Source organism: Dromiciops gliroides, chromosome 4, assembly GCF_019393635.1.
Source record: "Dromiciops gliroides isolate mDroGli1 chromosome 4, mDroGli1.pri, whole genome shotgun sequence".
Lineage (NCBI taxonomy): Eukaryota > Metazoa > Chordata > Mammalia > Microbiotheria > Microbiotheriidae > Dromiciops > Dromiciops gliroides.
This window is the reverse complement of record NC_057864.1, coordinates 459,586,870-459,611,212: the sequence shown is the minus strand read 5'-3', so window position 1 is coordinate 459,611,212 and position 24,343 is coordinate 459,586,870. Positions and strand designations below refer to the sequence as shown.

The following is a 24,343-nucleotide window of genomic DNA, read 5'->3' as shown; positions in this document are numbered from 1 at the left end:
CATTGTCACTTTCCAACAATTCCTACTTCCTCCCTCACCCCACAGAACCCTCCTTTCCAACAAAGAAGTAGTCAATCCTCACTCTACATCTCTTGACCAACCTCTCTGCTGAGGTGTTGGGGCATGCTTTACTATTAAGTCTTCTGAAGTCATGATTGGTCACCACATTTATCAGTTTTGTAGTCTTTATTTGATACTTTAAAAAAGTTTTTGCTTACTCCATGTTAAGCCCTGGCGACAGGTAGATGGAGGAATGAAAACAATAGATGTTAAGGCTCACTCTGCAAAGCACTGTGTTAAGTCCTGCTTTCAAGGTGCTTATTTACTAATAGGGAGAAGTAAAACATAGAGGAGGCTTCCATTTCAGTGCAGATGGAAAAGAGCAATGGTCCTGAGGACGGAGTAATCCAGTTTGGTGACTGTATAAAGGGCAATGAGGCTGGCCAATGCATCTTTTTTTAAAAAAACGTTATTTGGATTGATGAAACCTAACCTTGCAGTGCTAAGGACTTTGAAGGTGAGAACTCTTTTTCTGGGTCTTCAGTAACCACGATGGTTAAGGAGACAGGGCCTCATCTCCACAGGAGGTGCATGCCTGCAATACTTAGGGCAGGAGGGGTTGAGGCTAGTGGATCTTTAAAACTCAGGAGTTCTGAGTGGGCTACACTAAGTTTGCATTAACATGTCAGTGCACAATGCCTGGCACATAGTAGGTACTAAATAAATGTTTACTGGCTAATTCATCGACAGTGTGTGTGTGTGTGTGTGTGTGTGCCAGGCTGCCTAAAGGAGAGGTAAACCAGCTCAGGTTAGAACCAACTGGTCAAAATCCCTGCATTCTCAGCAGTGGGGATTGGGCCTGAGTAGTCCCGGCACTTCCGGCTTAGGAGACAAAATGATATTATTATTCCTAGGGAGTCTATTGGGCTGGAACACCACAATCTCAAAAGAAACAAAACGGCAAGTGATTCGATGGTGTGCTATTGGTCGAGCAATATGGCAGCAGCCAACAAGAGCTGTCAGCTGTTCATATTCCTCCCCAGGGGCTCTAGCAGTAGGACACTGACCAGGAAAGGGCCTTACTTTTTTTTCTTTTTTTTGCAGGGCAATGAGGGTTAAGTGACTTGCCCAGGGTCACACAGCTAGTAAGTGTCAAGTGTCTGAGGCCAGATTTGAACTCGGGTACTCCTGAATCCAGGGCCGGTGCTTTACCACTAGGAAAGGGCCTTTCTGAACAATTGTTTCAAATCTAGATCGATTTTTAATGGTACCTTTTGTTTCCATATCAGCTGCATTTCTCCTGGTCCTTTTCCCACTTCCCAGAGAGCCGCTCATAGAAGTACTGGGGATAGGAACTGGAGCTACAGTTTCACTGAGATTGGGAACTCCCAAATGAGGACATTCCCTCTACTGGTGGATGTCAGAACCTCCCCTGCAACTTGGGGTAGTGTCATACTGCAACAGAAATGGCCAAGCATGCACGAGGATCCCTGTGGCAGTATATTGACCAAGAAAACCACACACGAGCATTATCTGTTTTATCATTTTTTTTGTTAAATATTTCCCAATTACATTTTTTTTTTTTTGGTGAGGCAACTGGGGTTAAGTAACTTGCCCAGGGTCACACAGCCAGTGTTAAGTGTCTGAGGCCAGATTTGAACTCAGATCCTCCTGACTCCAGGGCAAGTACTCTATCCACTGCACCACCTATCTGGGCCTACCCCCAATTACTTTTTAATCTTGTTCCATGACACTCCAGAGTATTGTGAACAGGTTGTTTGACCCCTCCAGCCTAAAGTAAGGAGAGGTTAACTGATTTAATGAAGGTCTTACAGGCCAAAAGGGGAGACTTAAATCCAGGTCTTCCTTACTTCCGAGAAAGGTTCCTATTAACAACAGCAGGAAAAAACAAGAACAAAAGAACCACACACACACACACACACACACACAAACCCAAAAAGGGCAGCTAGGTGATGCAGTGGATAAAGCACCAGCCCTGGATTCAGGAGAACCTGAGTTTAAATCCAGCCTCAGACACTTGACACTTACTAGCTGTGTGATCCTGGGCAAGTCACTTAACCCTCACTGCCCTGCAAAAACAAAAAAAAAACCCCAAAACCCCAAAACAAACAATAGCAGGGAGCCTCATGGTGCCCTATCACAGAGGCCAAGGAGGGAAGTAGGATACCAGAAAAGTAGAAGGGGACTGGGTTGTAAAGGCTTTTTAAAAACCAAAAACCTTAAAAAAGGCAAAAAACCCCCAAATAATTAAAAGCAAAGCTTTTATTATTCTGATATTTCCTGGAGAGTCACAACCATTAAAAACCCACAATGAGAATACACTTCATTTGTCAACCTGTAGTGTAATAATACCTATGGCACAGGGGGCAGCTAGGTGGCGCAGTGGATAAAGCACCGGCCCTGGATTCAGGAGGACCTGAGTTCAAATCTGGCCTCAGATACTTAACACTTACTAGCTGTGTGACCCTGGGCAAGTCACTTAACACTCATTGCCCTGCCAAAACAAAACCAAAAATAATCATAGCTATGGCACAGCTTTTGAGGGGGATGGTGGTATATGGTCTGTTTGTTGCTTTTTAGGCACCATCACCTGAGAGGACAGACAGGTAAAGGGGAGGAGGACTGGCACCTTGTTAACAGCACTGGATTCCTTAGCAGGCTTTCTAAATAACTGATCTGACTGATCTTTAGTTGATCGCCAAAAAAGTATGAGCCACCCAAGTGTCTAAAAATCCCCACTTCAACTAACCATATTCTCCCAGCCTTTGACATGAAAAACCAAGAGATGGCTAAGTTGTGCAGTCTTAGAAATGCTGCTACTAAGAGTTGCTGATGACTGAGGCTCATAATGTTACGACTGGAAAGGATGTTAGGGGTAATCTAGTCCAACCCATTCTCGTTTTATAGATAAGCCAGGTTTCTGGGGTCAGTATGGAACAGGGTAAAAAACCACTAGATTTATAGACTCAGATGGCCTGTTATCAACGTCGCCTCTGTTCCCTGAGCTGCTAGTTGAGGGCACAAGCCTGGAGAACCTCTCGTGCCTTTTTTCTTCTCTCTGGACCAACAGTATCCTGCTTCTAAGCTGAATCACTCAAGATCACCCAGTTGGCAGAGCTATGGCGCAGAGAGAGACTGTCTGCAGGTTCTCAAAAGGGGCCATGGCTTTCTGCCAGGCTGCTGGCAGAAGCCTCGTGCTCACCTGAAGCCTTCCCAGCTAGGAGTCGGGAAGATCACCATACCACCTCTATCCCGGAGGTTGGTGCAAAGGCATCTCTTCTATTTCCATGCCTGAAGAGATAACGATGGATGGGAGAGGTGGGGAATCCCAAGGTCAGGGTCTGGGAACGTTTCTTTGTTGTCAATTTAAGTGGCCAGTGTGCTGAGGGTCAGAAGGTTACCCATTTAGAGCTAGAAGGACCTAGAATTATGGGCCATCAAGTCCAGCCCTCTTGTTTCACAGAGTAGGGGCTGAGGTGACTTGCCCAGGTTCACACCTGGAGAAAGTGTACAGGGCAGGATTTGAACCCGGAGATTTTGGACTCCAAGTCTAGTGCTCTCTCCACTATGCTAACACGAGCAAGACAAAGTTGAAGAGCCTCTGCCCTGCGCCGTATTGCACCCAGGGAAAGCTTTACGTTTGAGGGTCGAACACCAAGAGCTCATAAAAAGCCACTGCTTGCAGCAGGGAATCCCACAACTCTTCCTTCCTTTCTCTTCCGTTAGTCTCCATCATACTTCTATAGCGTATCACCCTCTCTGGTGGGAAGAACACCCGGGGCTCTGCTTTCATTACAGAGTCTGTGAGAAGCTGCTGGACCACATCCATGCCGCTTGTCCGCATAGTGCCAAGCATCAAATCAAAGTGTTTCCCCACCACATTCCGGCTCATGCTCAACACCCGATGGTGGCCATCCTGAGCAAACGTTTGTTTAACAAGGAATACAGCATGGGCCTCCACAATGTGGAAGTGTAATGCGACTGGAAACAAAGTTGTCTGCTGAAGAGAGAATGTCCTTTTTTCCAAACGTAGAAATCTGCTTCAGGATTTCTGAAACTATTGAAGAAATCTAAAAGCAAGAAAGAGTCACAGAGAAGTCAACAGTTATTGCTGTCCCTCAGCACGTCACTATTTCCTAACAACAAAAACTATTTGGCTGTTTTTACTCTGACTTTAGTAGCCATATTATATATATATGATACAGAAATACTGGATTATCCATCCTTCAGGACTGTTTGCATTAATCTGTATTTTTTTTAACTAGATTTTTATTCAGAGCTGGCTCTAGAATTGATATTTTTACAGTCAACAGGGACTAAATTTTTATAAGTGGGTTTAGAAGGGCAACTAGGTGGCGCAGTGGATAAATCACCAGCCCTGGATTCAGGAGAACCTGAGTTCAAATTCGGCCTCAGACATTTGACACTTACTAGCTGTGTGACCCAGGGCAAGTCACTTAACCCTCATTGCCAAGGAAGGAAGGAAGGAAGGAAGGAAGGAAGGAAGGTAAGTTTAGAATGGGAAGAGTCAGGTGGAAGCCAGGAGCTTGGGCCACAAGAGTTGCGGCAATGTCACTAGCTAGCTGGAGAAAGTTTGGGCAAGTACCTGGGCTTCACTCACCTCATGAATAGGATGTCAACTGAGCAAGATGATCATGGTTCTTGTACCAGGCTAAAATGGTTATTTACCACGTTTTCAAATGAACATTTGCCAACCTAGCTTTTCTTTCTTTTTTTCTTAACAAATGTATTTAACTTTAACATTCATTTAAAAAAAAATTATGAGTTCTGAATTCTCTCCCTCCCTCATGATCCTTCCCTATCCACTGAGGAGGCAAGAAATGTGATATCAATTATATAAATGAAATCACACAAAGCATATTTCCATATATTGCAAAAAAATATAAAGCAGGAAAAATAAAGTGAAAAAAAAAGCTTCAATCTGCAATCAGATTCATCAATTCTCTCTCTGAGGTTGATAGCATTTTAAATCATAAGTCCTTTGGTTTTGTCTTGGGTATTGATTAGAATAGCTAAGTCTTTCATAGCTGATTATTGTTAGGATATTGCTATTACCGTGTATTATTTTTTTCTGGCTGGGCGATGAGGGTTAAGTGACTTGCCTAGGATCACACAGCTAGTAAGTGTCAAGTGTCTGAGGCTGGATTTGAACTCAGGTCCTACTGAGCCCAGGGCTGGTGCTTTATTCACTGTGCCACCTAGCTGCCCCTATTACTGTGTATTCTTGATTTTGCTCACTTCACTTTGCATCAGTTCATATAAGTCTTCCCAGGTTTTTCTGAAACCATCCTCTTCATCGTTTCTTTTTTTTTTTTTTAAGGAGGCAATTGGGGTTAAGTGACTTGCCCAGGGTCACACAGCTAGTAATTGTTAAGTGCCTGAGGCCAGACTTGAACTCAGGTCCTCCTGAATCCAGGGCCGGTGCTCTATCCACTGCGCCATCTAGCTGCTCCTTCATTGTTTCTTATAAAAAATTAGTATATTCCATCACAATCATACACCACAACTTGTTCAGCCATTTCCCAAATGATGGGCATCCCCTCATTTTCCAACTCTGCTCTACCACAAAAAAAGCTGCTATAAAAATTTCTGTACACATAGGTCCTTTTCCTTTTATCTCTTTGAGATACAGACCTGGTAGTGGTATGGATGGGTCAAAGGGTATGCACAATTTTATAGCCCTTCTGACACAGCTCCAAATTGTTCTCCAGAATGGCTGGACATGTTCACAGCTCCACCAACAGTGAATTAGTGTTCCTATTTTTCTACATTCCCTCCAGCATTTGTCATTTTCCTTTTCTGTCTTATTAACCAATCTGGTATGTGTGAAGTAGTACTTCAGAGCTGTTTTAATTTGCCTTTCTCTAATCAATAGTGAATTAGAGGGCAGCTAGGTGGCTCAGTGGATAGAGCACCGCCCTGGATTCAGGAGAACCTGAGTTCAAATTCAACCTCAGACACTTGATACTTACTAGCTGTGTGACCCTGGGCAAGTCACTTAACCCTCATTGCCCTGCAAAAAAAAAAGAAAAGAATTAGAGCATTTTTTTCATGTGATTGATAGCTTTGAGTTCTTCTGAAAAATGATTTCATATTTTTGACCATTTATCAACTGGGGAATGACTCGTATTTTTATAAATTTGACTCAGTTCTCAGTTCCCTACATATCTAAGAAATGAGATCTTTATCAGAGAAACTTGCTGTAAATTTTCCCCCCAGTTTCTTGCCTTCCTTCTATTCTTGGATGCACTGGCTTTGTTTGTACAAAACCTTTTTAAATTAATGTAATCAAAATTATCTATTTTACTTCCCTTGATTCTATTTATCTCTTATCTGCTTATAAATTCTTCCCTTATCCATAGATCTAATAGGTGAAATTTTTCCACGTCCCCATAATTTCTTTCTTTTAATAAGAAACAAAATTCAGGAGACCTGGGTCCTAATTCTGGTTTTACCAGCTGTTAATTTACAGGCAAAGTCACTTGCCTCCAATAGTATCATGAAGAAACAGCCACAAAGTGATTGGTAAGACCTGTCGGGTTTACCTCCTCCAGTCGGTGTGAGAATCAGATGAAAATATGGAGGCCCTTTCAAAAGTTAGACATGGATAACAAACCAGATTTGGAGTTAAGAAGATCTAGGTATATATCCTACCTCTGATCCTAGGTGTGTGACCATAGGCAAGTCAATTCACCTGAGCTGGGATTTATTTTTCTCATCTGTAAAATTGGCATAACAGAACCTGTAGCTGCTACCATGACCAGGCCACTGTGAGGCTCAGACAAGATCACGGACTCCTGTCTAAATGTCGATTATCATTATGTAAGATGGTGGTGATGTTTCGAAACATTTCCAATACTATAACTTAGCACTATCTCTTTCTAGTGCCCAGTTATAAAACTGTAGTCCTCACTCAACTGTAAAAATGCTATTTCTAGAGCCAACTGTCCATGAAGATCTAGTGAGATGGAAGAGCCCAGGGGAGGCAAACACAAGAAGAACAGAGGCCATGCTCCTCTGTCTATGTCCTGATCCTCCCCACACTATGAGGACACAGATTAAGTTGCAAAGAGGCTTTGGGAGTGAGACACGGGGAGGGACAGCTTACTCACCCTTTCCAGATACACAGATGACACGTACGTTTCTTTCATCTGTTTAAAGGAATTTCCTTGCTGCCAGTCAAGAACTGTTAGTTTGTTATCAAGATGAGCCCAGGCGATTTTTTCTTTGCCAAAAACAATAGACACAATACTATTAGCTGCCTAAAACAAATAAAAAATATGGTTCAACTGCTAACATCCTTGAAGAGTGTTAAGCCCTGTAAAAGATCCCCTTTCTATCCAATTGCCTCACCAAAAAAAAAAAAGATAGAAAGAGGTAGGGGCAGCTAGGTGGCACAATGGATAAAGCACTGGCCCTGGATTCAGGAGGTCCTGAGTTCAAATCCAGCCTCAGACACTTGACACTTACTAGCTGTGTGACCCTGGGCAAGTCACTTAACCCTCATCGTATTCTGAAATAAAGGATGGAAACTAATTTTTGAATCTGTAGGAAGCAACAGAACTAAGTCTTGCTTTGGGAACAATGCAAAAGTCCTATTGAGAAACAGAAGACATTCTTCAATTGTGCTGGAAATGAACAACTGCCTTTCTCATTTTTTTCTAACAAGTCTTGGGTGTTGGTAGAATCAGTGGGTCCCAACCTCTTCTAGAATCAGAACCTCTTTAACATCAAAACATTTCACAGGCCCACAGACGATGGCAGTTGTCCTTGCCTATAGGTAAGTAGTCCATGATTGAGAAGACACAGAAAATCAAAAAGAAACACTTACATGAATGAGTATTTTATCAATTACAACTATATTTATGTATATTTGAAACCACATACAAATAATATGATAGACATTAAGCCCACAGAAAGCACATGGGCTTATTCTCTCAAGTCAGGCTGCATGTTTTGTTGGTGAAAGAGATAATCAGGACAAGGCCTGATGTATACAGATCTGCAGGCCCTCTGCAGTAACATCACAGCTATCGAGTTGGGCACCACTCATATAAATCATTCCTCTTTCAATGACTGATTAAGGTCTTGCCTACTGGATCAAGTTCAACTCCTTGACCTTCCTAACCTGGCTCCAGTATGCACTATTCTCCTTCCCAGGGTCTCTATTTCAGCCCGACTGACCTGTTTAGCCTTGCCTATAGATGACAGTCCACCTCCTGTCACTCTGGCTTTGCCCATTCCTTCCTCACCTCTGCCTTTTGGGATCCCTCACTATCCGCTAAATTGACACCTCCTACATGAAGCCTGTTCTGATCTTGACCCTTGCTAGTGCCCTCTCGCCTTGAAATTGCACTTTATATGTTTTAGATTTATATATTTTATATGCATATGTTATATATATATAATTTTATATTATTTTTCTCATCCGTAATAGGAAGGGTTTGGTCTCTAAAGTCCCTTCTAGTTCTAAATCTATGATCCTATGTTGAATTCCACCTTTAGAATACTAGCCCCGGGAGGATAGGGGCTGTTTCTTTTTTCCTATTACACTTTTAGCATCATTCAGTGCTCAGAAGTCTGGCCCCAATAAAACCTTAGTAATGTAGTTCCTCATACCCTCTCTCCCATACCCCACCACTCTGTTCCAGCCCCACTCCTCGATTCCTCTACCTACCATCCCTCAAATAAGCTATTTTTATCCCCCCTTCTTCATTTTTGCTCACTTGCTCTCTTCCTTTCCAAACCTCGCCAATTCTTCAAGATCAAGGAAGCCCTCCCTGACTAACGAAGCCCACAGTTCTCCACTTGCTGGCTTGTGGAAGACACTTAGTTTCCCAGTCCTCAGCAAACACTGCAGCTGAAGAGTTTATGGGTATATATTATGTGTATACATTCAGGTCTTGCATCTCCAAAGAGATGCGAAGCTCTCGAGGGCAGGGACAATGCCTTTTTACGGCCCAGTGCCTAGGACACTGATTTATACAGAATAAGTGAGATGACTGTAAGAGAAAGGCCTACCTTAAGCTTCTTTTTTTCCACTCCTGGCTTGGTCACCTTTCCTAGCACCCAGTTTTCTGTGGTTCTTTTCTCTCTTTTTTTCCTCTTCCATTCTGGCTGTAGGATTGAGTCACACACTTTCACTATGGTTTTATACTGGAACAAAGGCACTTCCATTAAGCTTTCCAAGTCCTGAAAAAGCCCATGCTTCTCCCTGTGCTTGACAATGTTAACTGATTTCCTTCCTCGAAGAAATGTGAAGGCAGCAAGTTCGTCCACAGACGCTGTGTTGAGCACCTGCAAAATGGCTGCTTTCTCTTCAGAAGAGTAGAGGCCTTCGAGCACTTTGGCAGTGTCCTTGAAGCTCTCATCTGACGAGCTTGACACAAAGTCTATTTTCTTCACTGGTGCGATGGATTTTCTCTGGCAGCAGGACAGCAGAGGCTGGTACAGAGATGGACACAGTGCAACCTGAAAATATTTCCACTTCCTAAAGTGGGGAAAAAATATGGGTCACGTAGTTCATTAGGATCATAGGCTCATATATGTAGTGCTGAAAGGACTTAAGGGTTCATCAAGTCCAGAAGTTCTTTTTTTTTTTTTGGTGAGGCAATTGGGGTTAAGTGACTTGCCCAGGGTCACATAGCTAGTAAGTGTCAAGTGTCTGAGGCTGGATTTGAACTCAGGGACTCCTGAATCCAGGGCCGGTGCTTTATCCACTGTGCCACCTAGCCGCCCCCAAGTCCAGGAGTTCTTAACCCAGGGTCTATGAAGTTGGTTGTTTCAGGGTTTGTTTTTTTCATTTTGAACCATGCTTCACTATAATTGGCTTCCTCCTTTGTAACCTCATGCATTTTATTTTATGCATTTAAACTATGACTCTAAGAAGGGATCTTGTAGGTTCTACCAGATTGCCACAGGCCTCCCTGACACAAGAAAGGTCAAGATTCCCTAGGCTAATCCAACCACCTCACTTTATCTAGGAGGAAATAGAGTCCTCGAGAAGTTCAGAGAGAGAAATGCAAATTAAAACACCTAACAGAGAAGGGATGAGGGGAAAATAGGTACACTAATGAACTGCTGCTGGACTAACGAACTGGTCCAAACATTCTGGAAAAACAATTTGGAACTATGCCCAAAGGTCTATAAAACTCTGCATACCTTGTGACCCAGCAATACCACTGCTAGGTCTGTATCCCAAAGAGATCATAAACAAGGGAAAAGGACCCACGTGTACTAAAATATTTCTAGCAGCTCTCTTTGGTAAAGAACTGGAAATGGAGCGATTGCCCATCAATTGGGGAATGGCTGCACCAGTTGTGGCGCATGATTGTGCTGTAATAAACAATGAGGGGGGAGGTTTCAGAAAAACGTGGGAAGATCTATATGAACTGATGCAAAGTGAAGAGAAAAGAAGCAAGGAGACCATTGTGCCCCCTAACAGCTGCTTTGTAACGATGACCAACCGAGAAAGCCTTGGCCACTCTGATCGATCAATACAATGGACTCCCGATGCAACCAGGCTATCCCCCTCTGGAGAAGGAGCTGATGAGCTCCCAGTGAAAACTGAAGCCTAATTTTCTCACTTTCTTTTTTTTTTTAATAATATGGCTAAAGAAATAAATAATATGGCTAATATGGAGATGTTTTATATGATTTCAGATGTATAACTGATAGATCGCTTGCCTTCTCATGGGTGGGAAGAAGGGGGAGAATTTGGAACTCGAAATTTAAGAGGAAAAGAATGTTATAATTAAGTAATCAATGGAAAAGGTTAAAGAATTAAAAATAAAAAAGAAAGGGTCTGCAAACACTCCAAGTGTAATGGGGAGAGGGGAGGTAGGAGGGAAAGGGAGGAGAGATGGGGAGGGAAAGGGAGGAGGCGGAAGGGGGAAGGGAGGGGAGGGGGGCATCCGGCCGAGGCACGAACTGTCAAAACCTGGGGAAGGGGAGTGGTGGGGGAGGGGAGGGGGCTATAAGCCCAGCTCGCGCTCTGGGCCTCGGGAGCCGGCGGGGTGCGGAGGTCCTCGGACAGGACGGACAAAACGTCGTCCACCACGGCCTTAGGTACTTCTTACCTCCCGGGAGCAAACGAAGGACGCCCGGAAAGCTCATGTTGAAATCACCGCGTTTACTGCCACCGGCCCTGACTTCCGGCTGGGGTTGCGTTTATAAAAGGCTTCCGGTCCTGGAGTTCTGCACAAACGTTCCGGCCTACAGTACGGGTTCCGGAGAGAAGCTGTGGACGAGGAGGCGCTCTAGTGCGCCCTGGCGGCCAGGCTCGGGCATGGCAGGGGCGGGGCTTTCTCCCAGATCAGTCACTACAACGATCCTTTTGATTGGGCTCCCCTTCCGTAAAAAATGTTTGAGCAGAACCCCTCCGTCCATATGTGTATCTATACTTCTTTACAAATTATATAATGTACATTACGTTAATAGAATACACTATTATTGACAATGCACTACCTTATGTGTGATTACATCATAAAACCCCAAAATAGAAATAAAAAAGGATAAGATGCAGATAAAATCTTTTTTTTTTTAATCCTAGAGCCAATAGGGAGCCATTGAAGTTTATTGAGCAGAGGAGTAACAGTCAGAGATGCCATTAGGAAAAACTCTTTAGCAGCTGGCTGAAGGATGAATTAGAGGGTGATAGGATCACAGATTAAGAACTGGGAGGAACCTTAGATACCCCGGTCCAACTCCCTCATTATACAGATGAGGAACTGAGGCAATAAGAAGTTAAGTAACTTTGACCCATCTTGCTCACAGTCAAACAACTAATAAGTGTTTGAGGTGGGATTTGAACCCAAGTCTGTTTTCACTCCAAATTCAGTGCCCTATGAACTACACCACTCAGTCAAAAAACATTTATTTAGGACCTACTATGTGTCAGGCACTGTTCTAAGCCCTGGTGATAAAAATAATGAGAAAGATAGTCCCTGCCTTCAATAAGCTTGCAATCTCATTGAGAAGACAAACTGCAAAAGAAAAAGTTTTTGGGGGGGGAAAGGAGAGGGAAGGAGATAGAAGGAAGCTTAAGGACTACAGGAGGTGGGAAATGAAGAATTGGCTGGTCTGTGAGCCCTCTTTAAATGAAAGCTTTGGAAGAAGCGCTTTGATCCACCCTCCATTCAGAGGATCACAGGATACTGTAGACCAGCGTTGTTGTTGCTGTGTCCTTCCTTTCTCAGAGGACCATGTCATCAGCCATGACTTGCAGTGAATTGGATTTAAGTGAGGGAGGGATGTGCAAGGTCACCAGCCTCACTCTCTCCTCCAGAGTCATCTGGGTCCAGTGGCAAGATATAGATATAGATATAGATACACACACACACACACACACACACACACACATATATATATATATATATATATCAGGATGACTGGAGATGGCCCCCGATGATTGGGTGATTGGGGTTAAGTGACTTGCCTAGGGTCACACAGCTAGTAAGTGTATGAAGGGAGATTTGAACTCGGGTCCTCTCAACTTCAGGGCCAGTGCTTTATCCACTATGTCACCTAGTTGCCCCAAATTCAAATAGAAAGAGGGGGTGTGATAACAAAGGGATCTCTCCCGGCACATGTTGACTTAGTTTTAAAATGTAGTATTATCTCTGTTTTACTGTATTTTATTTATTTTGCTAAATATTTCCCAATTACACTTTGATCTGGATCTGGATGCACTCACAAGTGTCCTGGGAAACCTGTGGTCCTGTGGCTGTGTGTTTGATTGACAATTCTGCAGAGGTCTGAGTACCAAAGCTGATGCAGTTTCGAAGGATGATGAGTTTCCTGGTGAAGAGGTTTCCAAGGAGCATGAGGATGGGGGAGTCCAGTCCAAGGAGTGAAGCTGGTGGGAAATCAAGATCAAATTGTCTCTCAAGCCTTGAACCACAAGAACAAATGGAAAGTTTGTTAATGATGATGAGGACCTGAACTTGGATAGCGTTTGCATGAGTAGAGAGAAGGGGAGAGATGGCAGAGATGTGGTCTTAAACTGACAAGATGTAGAAAGTGATTGGCTGGGTAAAATAAGGGAAAGCGAAGAGTGAGTGATGACTTTGAGGTTGTGAGAAACGAATGCCTGGAAGAATGGCAGTGCCTGAGACAATGATAGCGGAGTGGGTTTAGGGTATGGAGAGATAATGCAATGGTATCTCCAGATCACAGTGCATCTGTGTTTGCTCATCTTGTGTGATATCTTGTGAGGTTTCATTTTTACTGTTAAAAAACTCCTTATCAGACACTTTCCTATGATGAGGTCATGCATTCTCTCTCTCTCTCTTTTTTAAAGGAAATTGGGGTTAAGTGACTTGCCCAGGGTCACACAGCTAGTAAGTGTCAAGTGCCTGAGGCCGAATTTGAACTCAGGTCCTCCTAAATCCAGGGCTGGTGCTCTAACCACTGCATCACCTAGCTGCCCCGAGGTCATGCATTTTCAAACACAATTCCCTTACAAAGTGTTCACAGGACCTAGCAGAAAGGTTACTAGTTTAAATTCTCATCCCTGCTTGGAAATTAGAGGCTACTGATCTATAGGGGAAAGGAATTTGGAGTCAAAATTCTTGGATTCGATGGTAGTAATCTATTGCAAATACCAGATAATCATATTCATATTAAAACAATTGAGCTCATATTGCTGAAATTTGGGGCTTTTTAATGGCTTTCACTCTTTCTTGACTTTCTTTCTTCCTTTCTTCCTTTCTTTCTTTCTTTCTTTCTTTCTTTCTTTCTTTCTTCTGTCCTTCCTTCCTTTCTTCCTTTTCTCCTTTTTCCTTATTCTTTCTTCATTCCTACTTTCCTTCTTCTTTCTTTGTTCTTCTTTCTTTGTTCCTTCTCTTTTTTCTCTTCCTTCTCTTCCCTCTTTCCTTTCCTTTCTTTTCCCCCTTCACTTTTTCTTTTCCTTCCTTTCCTCTTTCTCCCTCCATCTTTCCTTCCCTTCTTTCTTTCCTCCCTCCCTTCCTTCCTCCCATCTTTTCTTCTCCATTTCTTATGACACAATAATTCTCTATTACATTTATGTCCTATAGTTTGACGCTAAGTGTTCCAGCTTCTCTATTGTAAGGTCTTATTCAGTTCCATTATTTTATGTTCTAAAGTAGCTTTTGGCTTAAAATTCTATATAGTTAGTCTATCACTGGTCCCAATCCCAATATAACTGAATCTGAAGCTTCTACCATTCTCCTTTTACTTACTCTTGACCCGCTTAGCTTTCTGTTATATAAAATGCAAACATTTGCCCTAAACTAAGTGGTTGTTCAGCATTCATTATTCAGCTGTTTGCAGACCCTCCACCTTTGTATCTATGACAGTGCATCTCTTTTAGGTGGTAGCCACCCGGAGAGTAAGATCAGCTTTTCTAACTGACTCAGTAGAGTGGCTACCATTTGCTTATCTGACAACTGGGGCTGAAAAAAGGCTTTAGATGACAGTGACAAAAAAGGATGTGTCTATCTCTTTGGCGGGGCGGGGGGGGGGGGTGTGTGGTCCGCAATGAGGGTTAAGTGACTTGCCCAAGGTCACACAGCTAGTAAGCGTCAAGTGTGTGAGGCCAGATTTGAATTCAGGTCCTCTTGAATCCAGGTCCTGTGCTTTATCCACTGTACCACCTAGCTGCCCCGGATATGTCTATCTCGAATTGAACTTGAAGCTAGGCATTATCAGAACTTCATGAATAATGTTTAATGATAAGAGAAACATTCAAGTTCCTTTGTCAGGGATTCAGGGATCACTGTGCTCTGGAAGCACTTGGTTTTCCCAAGTTTATTTTCTACTACTTCCCTCCACATTCCAGACAGATTAGACAATCCTTTATACCCTGAACATGCTCTGTGTGCTCCCACTCCATCTCCTTTGCTTAGCCTAGACTTTTAACAGCACAGACTATTCTCTAAGTTTAGGATACTCACCCACTCTTCCCCATCTTTGCTCATCTCAAAGGTCACCTCCTCCTTAAAGACTTCTTGTGTTCCCCTATTGATAAAAAGTCCCCCCCAAAGTATGTAATTCTTTGTTTTTTAATTAATACACTCACTTATCATATAACATTGTATTACAGTAATCTTTTATCAATAGAATGTAAGCTCCTCAAAGGCCAGTATTGTTCTATTATTGTCTTTGTACTTCTAGAACCATTCTATGCCTTCCAGGCACATGATATAAACTTAATAAATGCTTCTTAGGAAGTTCATAAAAAGCCAGGTGGATTAATAGGTTGTTAGTAGAAAGCAGTTTGGAATGATGCCAAGAAACTCACTAAATGTTTACACTCTTTGGTCCAGAGATCCCACTGTTGGACATATTCCTCAAGGCGTTCAATGATAAAATGAAAAGCCACATATCCACCAAAATATTTATACCAGCAATTTTTCTAGTTGTATAGTTGCCCCTTCCTCCTTTCTTGGCAGAAGACTGGGATGATGTGTGGGGAACATTGCATGTTGTTCATCCTTCGTACTTTAAGAAGACCAATGGCATCACTGTGTTGGGGTCAAGAAACTGTGAGGGCCAAAATTGGATATACAGAGTGTTATTTGGGTGACTCACCTTAATATTGGGGTCCCGGAAATAATGAGGGACCTTTTAGGTTCACCCTCCCCTCTGAACTGCCCTTTTTAGATATTTCTCCCAGGCCAATAAGAAAGGAACCTTTAAGCTTTAATTCACAGAAGGATCAGATTTTATTACTTGGGAATTAATTAAACAACAAAGGTGAAACTAATAAAAATCAAAGACAAGGAAATAGGTAAAATTAAATACAGATAAATACTCTTAACTCTAAACTTAACCTATGCAATCCCCAGACCGTTTCCAATTAAGCTAGTTCAAAGGAATTTAGGGTTTTCCGTAATTAACTCCCCAAAACCTGGACAGTCTATGGTGCGAGAGAACTTGCGCCACCACCACCAGAAGGAGAGAAGTCTGAGCGAGCAGCCTCCAGAGAAAGAGCATGTTCTAGAAGAGCCCTAGCATTCCAAAAAAGCCTCCTCTTCCCTTCAGAGAGTGTTCAATCTTTCCTCCCCCAAAAGGGGAGGTCCTTCAAAAACTGCCTATGGAGAGTTCTCCTCCTGACCTCAGTAGCATACATAACTTCAGGGTGGGCCAGGTGTGGCCCCTTCCAAATGAGTGAGCTAAAAACTGCAATAATCATTTTACCACAAATAATTTTTACCGCAGTACAGTGTGTTCAGCTGTGGCTGATCAGTCTAATATGAGCTTGGAAGGCTCTACCACAGGCTGGGCACAAATGATCCATTTGAACATCTGAGATAGAGATTCTCTAGCTTTGCACATGTCATGTTTCCTTTGTGCTACTGAAATTCTGTTTTGCTTATAGATCACGGCATCTTCTTTGATGCAGATATGCCATGGTGGGTAGTCCTGGGACAGCATCTCCCTTGTCTCACAATCAATACAAAAGTTTTTCAGAGGGCCCTTGAGAGTGTCCTCATACTGATTCTTCTGTCCTCCATGTAGCATTTGCCTTGTTTGAGTTCTTTGTTTGTAAAGTAGTTTTTTAGGTCAATGTCTATTTGGCATTTGAACAACATGGCCAGCCCATCAGAATTGCTCTCTGCAGTAGAGTTTGAATGCTTGGAAGTTCAGCTCAGGAAAGGACCTCAGTGTTTGTCTGGTACCTTATCTTGCCAGGTGATCTTCAGAATCTTCCTAAGACAATTCAAATGGAAGCATGGTACTGGCTTACTGTCCAGGTTTGATAGGCATACAACAATGAAGTCTGCATAAAGGCTCTATAGACCTTTGGTTTGGAAGGCAGCCTAATGCTTCTTCTCTCTCACGATTTCCTCTGGAGCCCTCCAAATGCTGAGCTAGCTCTGGCAATACATGTGTCAACCTTATCATCTATGAAAACTTCCCTGGAAAGGATACTGACAAGGTAAGTGAATTTATCCATAGCATTCAAAGTTTCTCCATTTATTGAGACCAGTGATTCCATGTATAGGTGGTTCAGAGCTGGCTGATGGAGAACTTTTGTTTTCTTGGTGTTTATTATCCTGCCAAAATTAGCACAAGTGGCAGAGAATCAATCCATATTCTGTTGTATCTTAGCCTCAGTGGCTGCATTGAGTATACAACCAGCTGAAAAAAAGTCACACACCACTCTCCCTTCTCTTTAGTCTTGGCATGTAGCCAAGAGGCATTGCAGAGTGTTCATATGATCATATGGTCATCGACCTAGATATGAAAGAGACCACTATCAATGTGATGACATAACAAGATGGGGGCCTTGGTTTGGAGGCAACTGAGAGGCACCTTCTCATAGCTAGTGGGCACATGGACTAGCAGCCTGCTTAGATGCAGATCACCATAGGCACTGCCAAAATTATTTACTGGGAGACCACAACTAGGTCTTTACTCCAAAGAGATGAAAGAAGAAAAGATGCTATATGTGAGAAATTATTTATAGCAGCTCTTTTTTTTTTAACAGCAGCTCTTTTTGCAGTAATAAAGAACTGGAAACTAAGGGGATTGCACATCTGATGGGAAATGGCTGAACAAGTTATAGCCTATAATTAAATAGGATGCTATTGTACTGTAATAAGTGATAAAGGGGAAAATGTCAGAGAAACCTAGGAAGGCTTGTATGATGCAGTCAAGTGAGTTAAACCAGAACCAATTTATATTATAACAACAACAATGTAAAAACGAACAACTTTGAAAGACATAAGAACGCTGATTGATAGGATAATCAAACTTGATTTGAGAAAAGTGATGATGAAACCTGCCACCCACCTTCTAACAGAGGCATGGTGGACTCATGATGCCAAATGAGACATTATGCCAAGATGGAAATTCATTTTGCTTGACTGTGCATAGATATTACAGAGACTTTGTACTTCTTTTTTCCAATGTGGAAGAAGTGGGCTGGAAAAAATGATTGATAATTGAAAAAATAAAATTTAATTTAAAAAACCTAAATGAAAAAAAAAGAAAAATAAAAGAAAAATAAAATAAAATAAAATAAACCCCTAAATGATTGGCTGAGTGGGACTTGGGGACGGATTCTTGTTAAAAAGGCTGTGTTGGCATTTGCGATATATAAAAGTCAGCTTGGGGCAGCTTAGGTGGTGCAGTGGATAAAGCACCAGCTCTGGATTCAGGAGGACCTGAGCTCAAATCCAACCTTAGACACTTGACATTTACTAGCTGTGTGACCCTGGGCTAGTCACTTAACCCTCATTGCCCTGAAAAACCCCCCACACCAAAACAAGTCCCTCCCCCCAAAAACAAAAACAAAACCAAAACCAAAACCAAACCAAACAAACAAAAACAGTCAGCTAACTGACCAGTCAGTCAGTTAGCCACTGTGTTAAGGGCTGGGGAGACAAAGAAAGGTAAACAAAATAAAACAAACAAACAAACAAACTTGCCCTTGCCTTCAAGGAACTTACATTCTACTGGGGGAGACAACATGTAAATGCAGAATCACACACAAGATACATACAGAGTAAATGGAAAGAAGCCTTAGTGAGAAAAGTTTTAGCAACTGAAATCAGGAAAGGTATTTAAGTTGAGCCCCAAAGGAAACCAGAGAAGCTAAGAAGGGGAGATGAGGATGAGTGTTCCAAGAGTGCAGGAAAGCCAGAGCAAAGACATGGATGGAATGTCATGTGCAAGGAACAGCCAGTGGTCCAAGACATCTGAAATGTAAAAAGGGTGTAAGAAGACTGGAAGGAGAAAGTCAGGATATGAACTTTGCATGATGAACAAAGGACGGTTTGGTTATGGGGATAATAGGAAGCCACTGGAGACTAGATGATTCTTCTTCTTCTTCTTCTTCTTCTTCTTCTTCTTCTTCTTCTTCTTCTCCTCCTCCTCCTCCTCCTCCTCCCTCCCTGTGTAGTCCTATGTAGGACTGTTTAGCAAAGAGTGATTCAACAGGATGTCAAAGGGTTGTTCTTTTTTTTTTTTGCGGGGCAATGAGGGCTAAGTGACTTGTCTAGGGTCACACAGCTAGTAAGTGTCAAATGTCTGAGGCCTGATTTGAACTCAGGTCCTCCTGAATCCAGGGTCGGTGCTTTATCCACTGTGCCACCTAGTTGCCCTCTGGAAAATTTAGATATACAAGCTATATACTGAGTATATTAGGAGATTTTCATGGGACAACTCCAAGTGATTCAACTAGCCAAAGAGAGAAACTGACCCTCTTCAGATAAGCCCCCCAAATAAAACCTAATCTGTGTCATGCCATTTCTTTTTTTTTTGTGACTTAAATCTTTAATATTGAGCATTTTTTAAATGTGCTTTCAATGAACCAAGAATGAAATGCTAATTTTGTAAAAATATATACATACAAAAATGTGTTCCTCATTTGAATTCTAGAGGAGTAACCCACGTAGTGCTTCTAGAAATTCAAGTTTTAATTTTAATTATAATTAAAGTATTCATTTGATTTATTATTAGCTCTGTAAGTTACACATTAAAATTTAAGTAACCAATTGTTATTAGACACCTTTATTTATAAATGTTATGTGCCTTCAGTAAATAGGTTACTCAATGAATGGATATTTCCCTTCCACCTTCTAATGAAGCAGCAGTATAGATTAGTTTAAATTTTATTATTAGAACTGGACTTGCTGGATCTTTATCTTATGATCTTTTTCCTCCCATTTCCCGACTCATTTTGTAAATGACTTGGTTAGAGCTGTACTGGCAAAGCTTTTTAACAGTCAACAACAAGATGAACTGGGCTTAGGCTTTCGGTGAAGATTGACTGTATCTGTCTGAATAAAGTGATCTGACCTATCCTCAGTAGCAAGAATTCTTCTAACAGCTTCCTCAAAAGCTGCTGCAACATTTATGGAATCTTTTGCACTTGTTTCAAAGTAAGGATAGTTGCCGTTGTCCCTGCACCAGGCCTGGGCTTCTTCTGTAGAAACTTGTCTCTCACTTATGTCAATCTTGTTACCCAAAATCACAAAAGGAAAGCTTTCAGGATCTTTGACATCTGCATAGTAAATGAATTCTTTCTTCCAGTTGCCCAAGTTCTGGAAACTCTGAGAGTCATCTACACTGAAAGTAAGAAGGCAACAGTCAGAACCTCTGTAAAATGGTGTTCGCAGGCTTCTAAAGCGTTCTTGACCTGCTGTGTCCCAAATCTGCATGGTTACAAAATGTCCATCCACTTCCAAGTCTTTATTTAAAAATTCCACACCTATTGTGTGGAATAACTGGCTCTCAAATTTGTTAGTGACATATCGATTCATAAGTGAGCTTTTCCCAACGCCACCATCTCCAAGGAGAATTACTTTAAAAAGTGATGATTTTCCTGCCATTGTTGAATGAAAAGATCTTTTTTGCTCCCAAATCCTTAAAATGTTCAGTTTAAGTGCTTCATCTGCATTACCAGCATGGTTCTGGTCATGGCCCGAGACAGCCAAGGGCCGGTCCGGGGACGTGGGAAAGGAGAAGAGAAGGCGGAGGCGCAGCGGGTAGTGCCCGGCTCCGGCCCCTGCCGCTTCCATCTAGAACGGAGGGGACAACATGGTGGCGGGGCGGGGCCGAGCCATGCCATTTCTTTTAGGGTGGAATGGGAGACAGGTGGGCAGTTAGGTGGCACAGGGGATAGAGCACTGGGCTTGGAATCAGGAACACTCATCTTCCTGAGCTGAAATTCAGCCTCAGATAAGTACTAGCTGTGTGACCCTGGTCAAGTCACTTGACTCTGCCCCAGTTCCTCATCTGTCAAATGAGTTGGAGAAGCAAATTGCAAACCACTCCAGTGTCTTTGTCAAGAAAACCCCAGGGGGCACCTAGGCAGTGAAGTGGATAAAGCACTAGCCTTGAATTCAGGAGGACCTGAGTTCAAAACCTGCCTCAGACACTTGACACTTAACTAGCTGTGTGACACTGGGCAAGTCACTTAACCCTCATTGCCCAGCAAAAAAAAAAAAAAAAAGACAAACCCCAGAGGGGATCACAAAGAGTCAGACATGACTGAAAACAATTCAACAACAACAACAAAGGGACAGTTCTGTGAGGGCAGGACTAGTTTTGCATCCCTATCACCTACCACAGTGCCTTTCAGACTAGAAGATACTTCATGAGTATTTTTTGAATTCAACTGAATTGAATTAAAACCCCAATTGTCCTAGCTGGTTGGAGCACCGTGTTCTTGAGTCTTTTATAATTCTGAAATGATCCACTTAGCTTTACACAGAAGGAAGAGAACTATCAGAGGCATGACCGCAAGCTGCTGGCTGCCTGCTGTACCCTTGGTCACATGGAGCATCAGACTGATTCAGCAAAACTCGGTCAGGCCACCAAGACAACCACCCAGAGCAGGTACAAACAGATGAGAACAGCACTTTTTGGTTTGGTTTTGTTTTAAGAACAGCATTTTTGAAAAGCCATTAAGGCTCTCTGTCCCTCTCTTCCCTTCCTTGTGCCCTTTGTGCAGTTTCCTGGCCCCAGAACCCAACTTTTGGGACTGAGTTCAAGTTTTTGTTTTTGTTTTTGCATGGACAATGAGGGTTAAGTGACTTGCCCAGGGTCACACAGCTAGTGTCAAGTGTCTGAGGCCAGATTTGAACTCAGGTCCTCCTGAATCCAGGGCTGGTGCTTTATCCACTGTGACACCTAGATGCCCCCAGCAGAGCTTTATTAACTGGGTGAAAGGGCAACCCTCAAGGGGTGTGATTTCAGGGGCCCCAGATTGAAAACACAGAGGGGCAATAGCTGAAATGCTACACTCAGAGTTGATAAGAGCTATTGTGCATATACCCTTCAGTGTGAACATGTTGCAGATCGTTTTCTGATAGCAGATTTTTATAAAGAGGAACATGGAATGGAGAGGAATAGAGTTGATGTCAGAGGACTTAAGTTTAAATCCCAGCTCTGTCACTTATTACCTGTGTGACCTTGAACAAGTTAGTTAAGTTCGATGAGCCTCAGGTCCCTCATTTGTAAAAAAGAGTGGATTGGGGAGCAGCTAGGTGGCACAGCGGATAAAGAAAGCACTGGCCCCGGATTCAGGAGGATCTGAGTTCAAATGTGGCCTCACTTGACACTTATTAGCTGTGTGACCCTGAGCAAGTCATTTAACCCTCATTGTCCTGTCCCACCCTGTACCCCCTCCACCCCTACCAAAAAAAAAAAGAGTGGATTGGACTCAATCACCTCTAAACTCCCTTCCATGCCTAAATAATGATCCTACGAACTATCTGCCTGAATGGAAGAGCAGCCAGACATCAGAGGTTGAAAGTCTAGGCCAGGACTTCTCCGAAGAGCTGATTGTTAAATTATTAGGGGGAACAAATATACTTCAGATAGCAGCAAACGGCTCAAATCAGGATTTGACTTATTATTTTGTTGGTCTTCTAGACTTAAGTGAAGGAGAAAATATTAATAATGCTGGTTAAACATAAAAATGTATTGTACTTATTAGAGAACCTCTTATTAAACATTTACCTTCATGCCCTGACCACTAGGTCCCTCTGAGACAAAGTTTACTTTATTTATATGTTTTTGTTTGTTTGTTTTCTGGTGAGGCAATTGGGGTTAAGTGACTTGCCCAGGGTCACACAGCTAGTAAGTGTTAAGTGTCTGAGGCTGTATTTGAACTCAGGTCCTCCTGACTCCAGGGCCGGTGCTCTATCCTCTGTGCCACCTATCTGCCCCCAAAGTTTACTTTATGAGCCTTGGCTCCTGGGCAGAGGAAAAATGATTGTCTACTTGGTTTGTCCAGTCATCCTCATATCTCAGGCTTTCTTTCTCATCCATTTCTCAAGAGATTTATTTCTGTCCCCTTCCTTTCCCAAACATAGGAAATGAATCATCTTTGTGCCCTGTGCAGTGAGTCGTCCCAATGCACTTTGATCCCCATCTTAGCCTTTCCCACTGATGCCTGACTCTCTAGCCAGTTTCTGTGGTCCTCTCCTCACCCCCCACAGTCACAGGCTCCCTTAATTCCCAGAATTATTCTTGGCACATTCCATCAACTGCCTTAACATCACTTAGCCCAAAGTGGAAGAATGGAAGAGACCTCCGGCTCCTGGAATCATGGTCCAGGCTAGTGACTGACCTCCGGCATAGATCAGAATGTGGTTCAAATACTATTCGTTAGGCTAAAAACAGTGGAAGCACTTTTTATTTCTCTAACACTTCTTGGTTTTCAAAACATTATCACGCACATGATCTCATTTGATTCTCATGACAACTTGTGAGAGCAGGGATTTGGGCCCTTATTTTACTGATGAAGTTGAAACCCAGAGAAAGTTCAAAGACATGCGGTTTCACAGATAATTGCCTCTTCTCAGGATGCTATCTGATTGGAAGAGTCAAAACTGAGAGAGCAAGGACAAGGTCTGGTGGTTCTATCCACACAGCAGCAGCCAGTCCAAGAGACTTCTCTTCACCATGTGCTTAGCAGACTGGAACCAGTTACAGGATGTCTACACATGCTTCAAAGTCCACCTGGAAATTACAAATGCTGAACATTCTCAGGAAAACTGGGCTCATTGGCCAATCCCCTGTTGCATCCTCCATGCTTTATGTCAGGAAAGGGTCAATGTTACAAATGAAAAAGAGAGGAAATCTCTGGTTTTGGGAGGGGAGAACTAAGTTTAGTCATTATAAATAATGTTCAGCTTATGTTTTTATTATTTTCATTTATTGTAGTCATTGTATATATTGTTTTCCTGATTTTGCTTACTTCACTCTGTTATTATTTCATATAAGTCTAAATCTTCTCATGCTTCTCTTCTTCATATTGTTTCTCACAATAATATTCTGTTGTATTCAACAGAACTGAATAATTCCATAAACAGTTTGTTTAACCATTCTCCACGTTGATGGGTGCCTAATTTGTTTTCAGTTCTTTGCTTGTTATGAAAAGTGCTTATGCAAATGTTTTAGTATATATATATGTGTGTGTGTGTGTGAGCATATTCATATATATATATATATATAGTACATATATATTTAGTACATATACCCACCCATCCTTTGATCATCCATCCATCCATCCACCCATCTATCTATCTATCTATCTATCTACCTACCTACTTATCTAAAACCTCATTTTTTTTATCATTGACCTCATGGAGTATATACCTAAAAAGTCCCAACCAAACTGGCTGATTTGTTTTTCTCCACACAGGACAGTATAAGGACATGGATCCATTAGTTACTTCCTTAAAATAATTCAAGTTTTCTTTCCAGAAAGATTGGTTCACTGAGTGAACCAACCTTCTTCTCACCCTTTAGTACTGCATATAAACAAGGTTTATAGAGGAGAAATTTGAAATAATAAACAGAGAAAAGGCATTAGATT

The 24,343-nt window shown here is 42.3% G+C and overlaps 2 protein-coding genes across 2 annotated transcripts; both read right to left on the bottom strand.

Moving 5' to 3' along the window:
• Positions 1 to 2,056: 2,056 nt before the first annotated feature.
• Positions 2,057 to 11,331, bottom strand: TEFM (transcription elongation factor, mitochondrial). Its single transcript, XM_044003598.1, is given in 5 exon segments — positions 2,057 to 4,059; positions 4,061 to 4,091; positions 7,155 to 7,304; positions 9,064 to 9,532; positions 11,261 to 11,331. Coding segments are annotated over 5 exon segments (1,125 nt in total). The 3' UTR covers positions 2,057 to 3,655.
• Positions 11,332 to 19,376: 8,045 nt separating this feature from the next.
• Positions 19,377 to 20,422, bottom strand: LOC122752822 (ras-related protein Rab-9A). Its single transcript, XM_043999754.1, has one exon. It carries the CDS (start codon positions 20,343 to 20,345, stop codon positions 19,740 to 19,742), a length of 606 nt encoding a protein of 201 aa, XP_043855689.1. The 5' UTR covers positions 20,346 to 20,422; the 3' UTR covers positions 19,377 to 19,739.
• Positions 20,423 to 24,343: the final 3,921 nt, after the last annotated feature.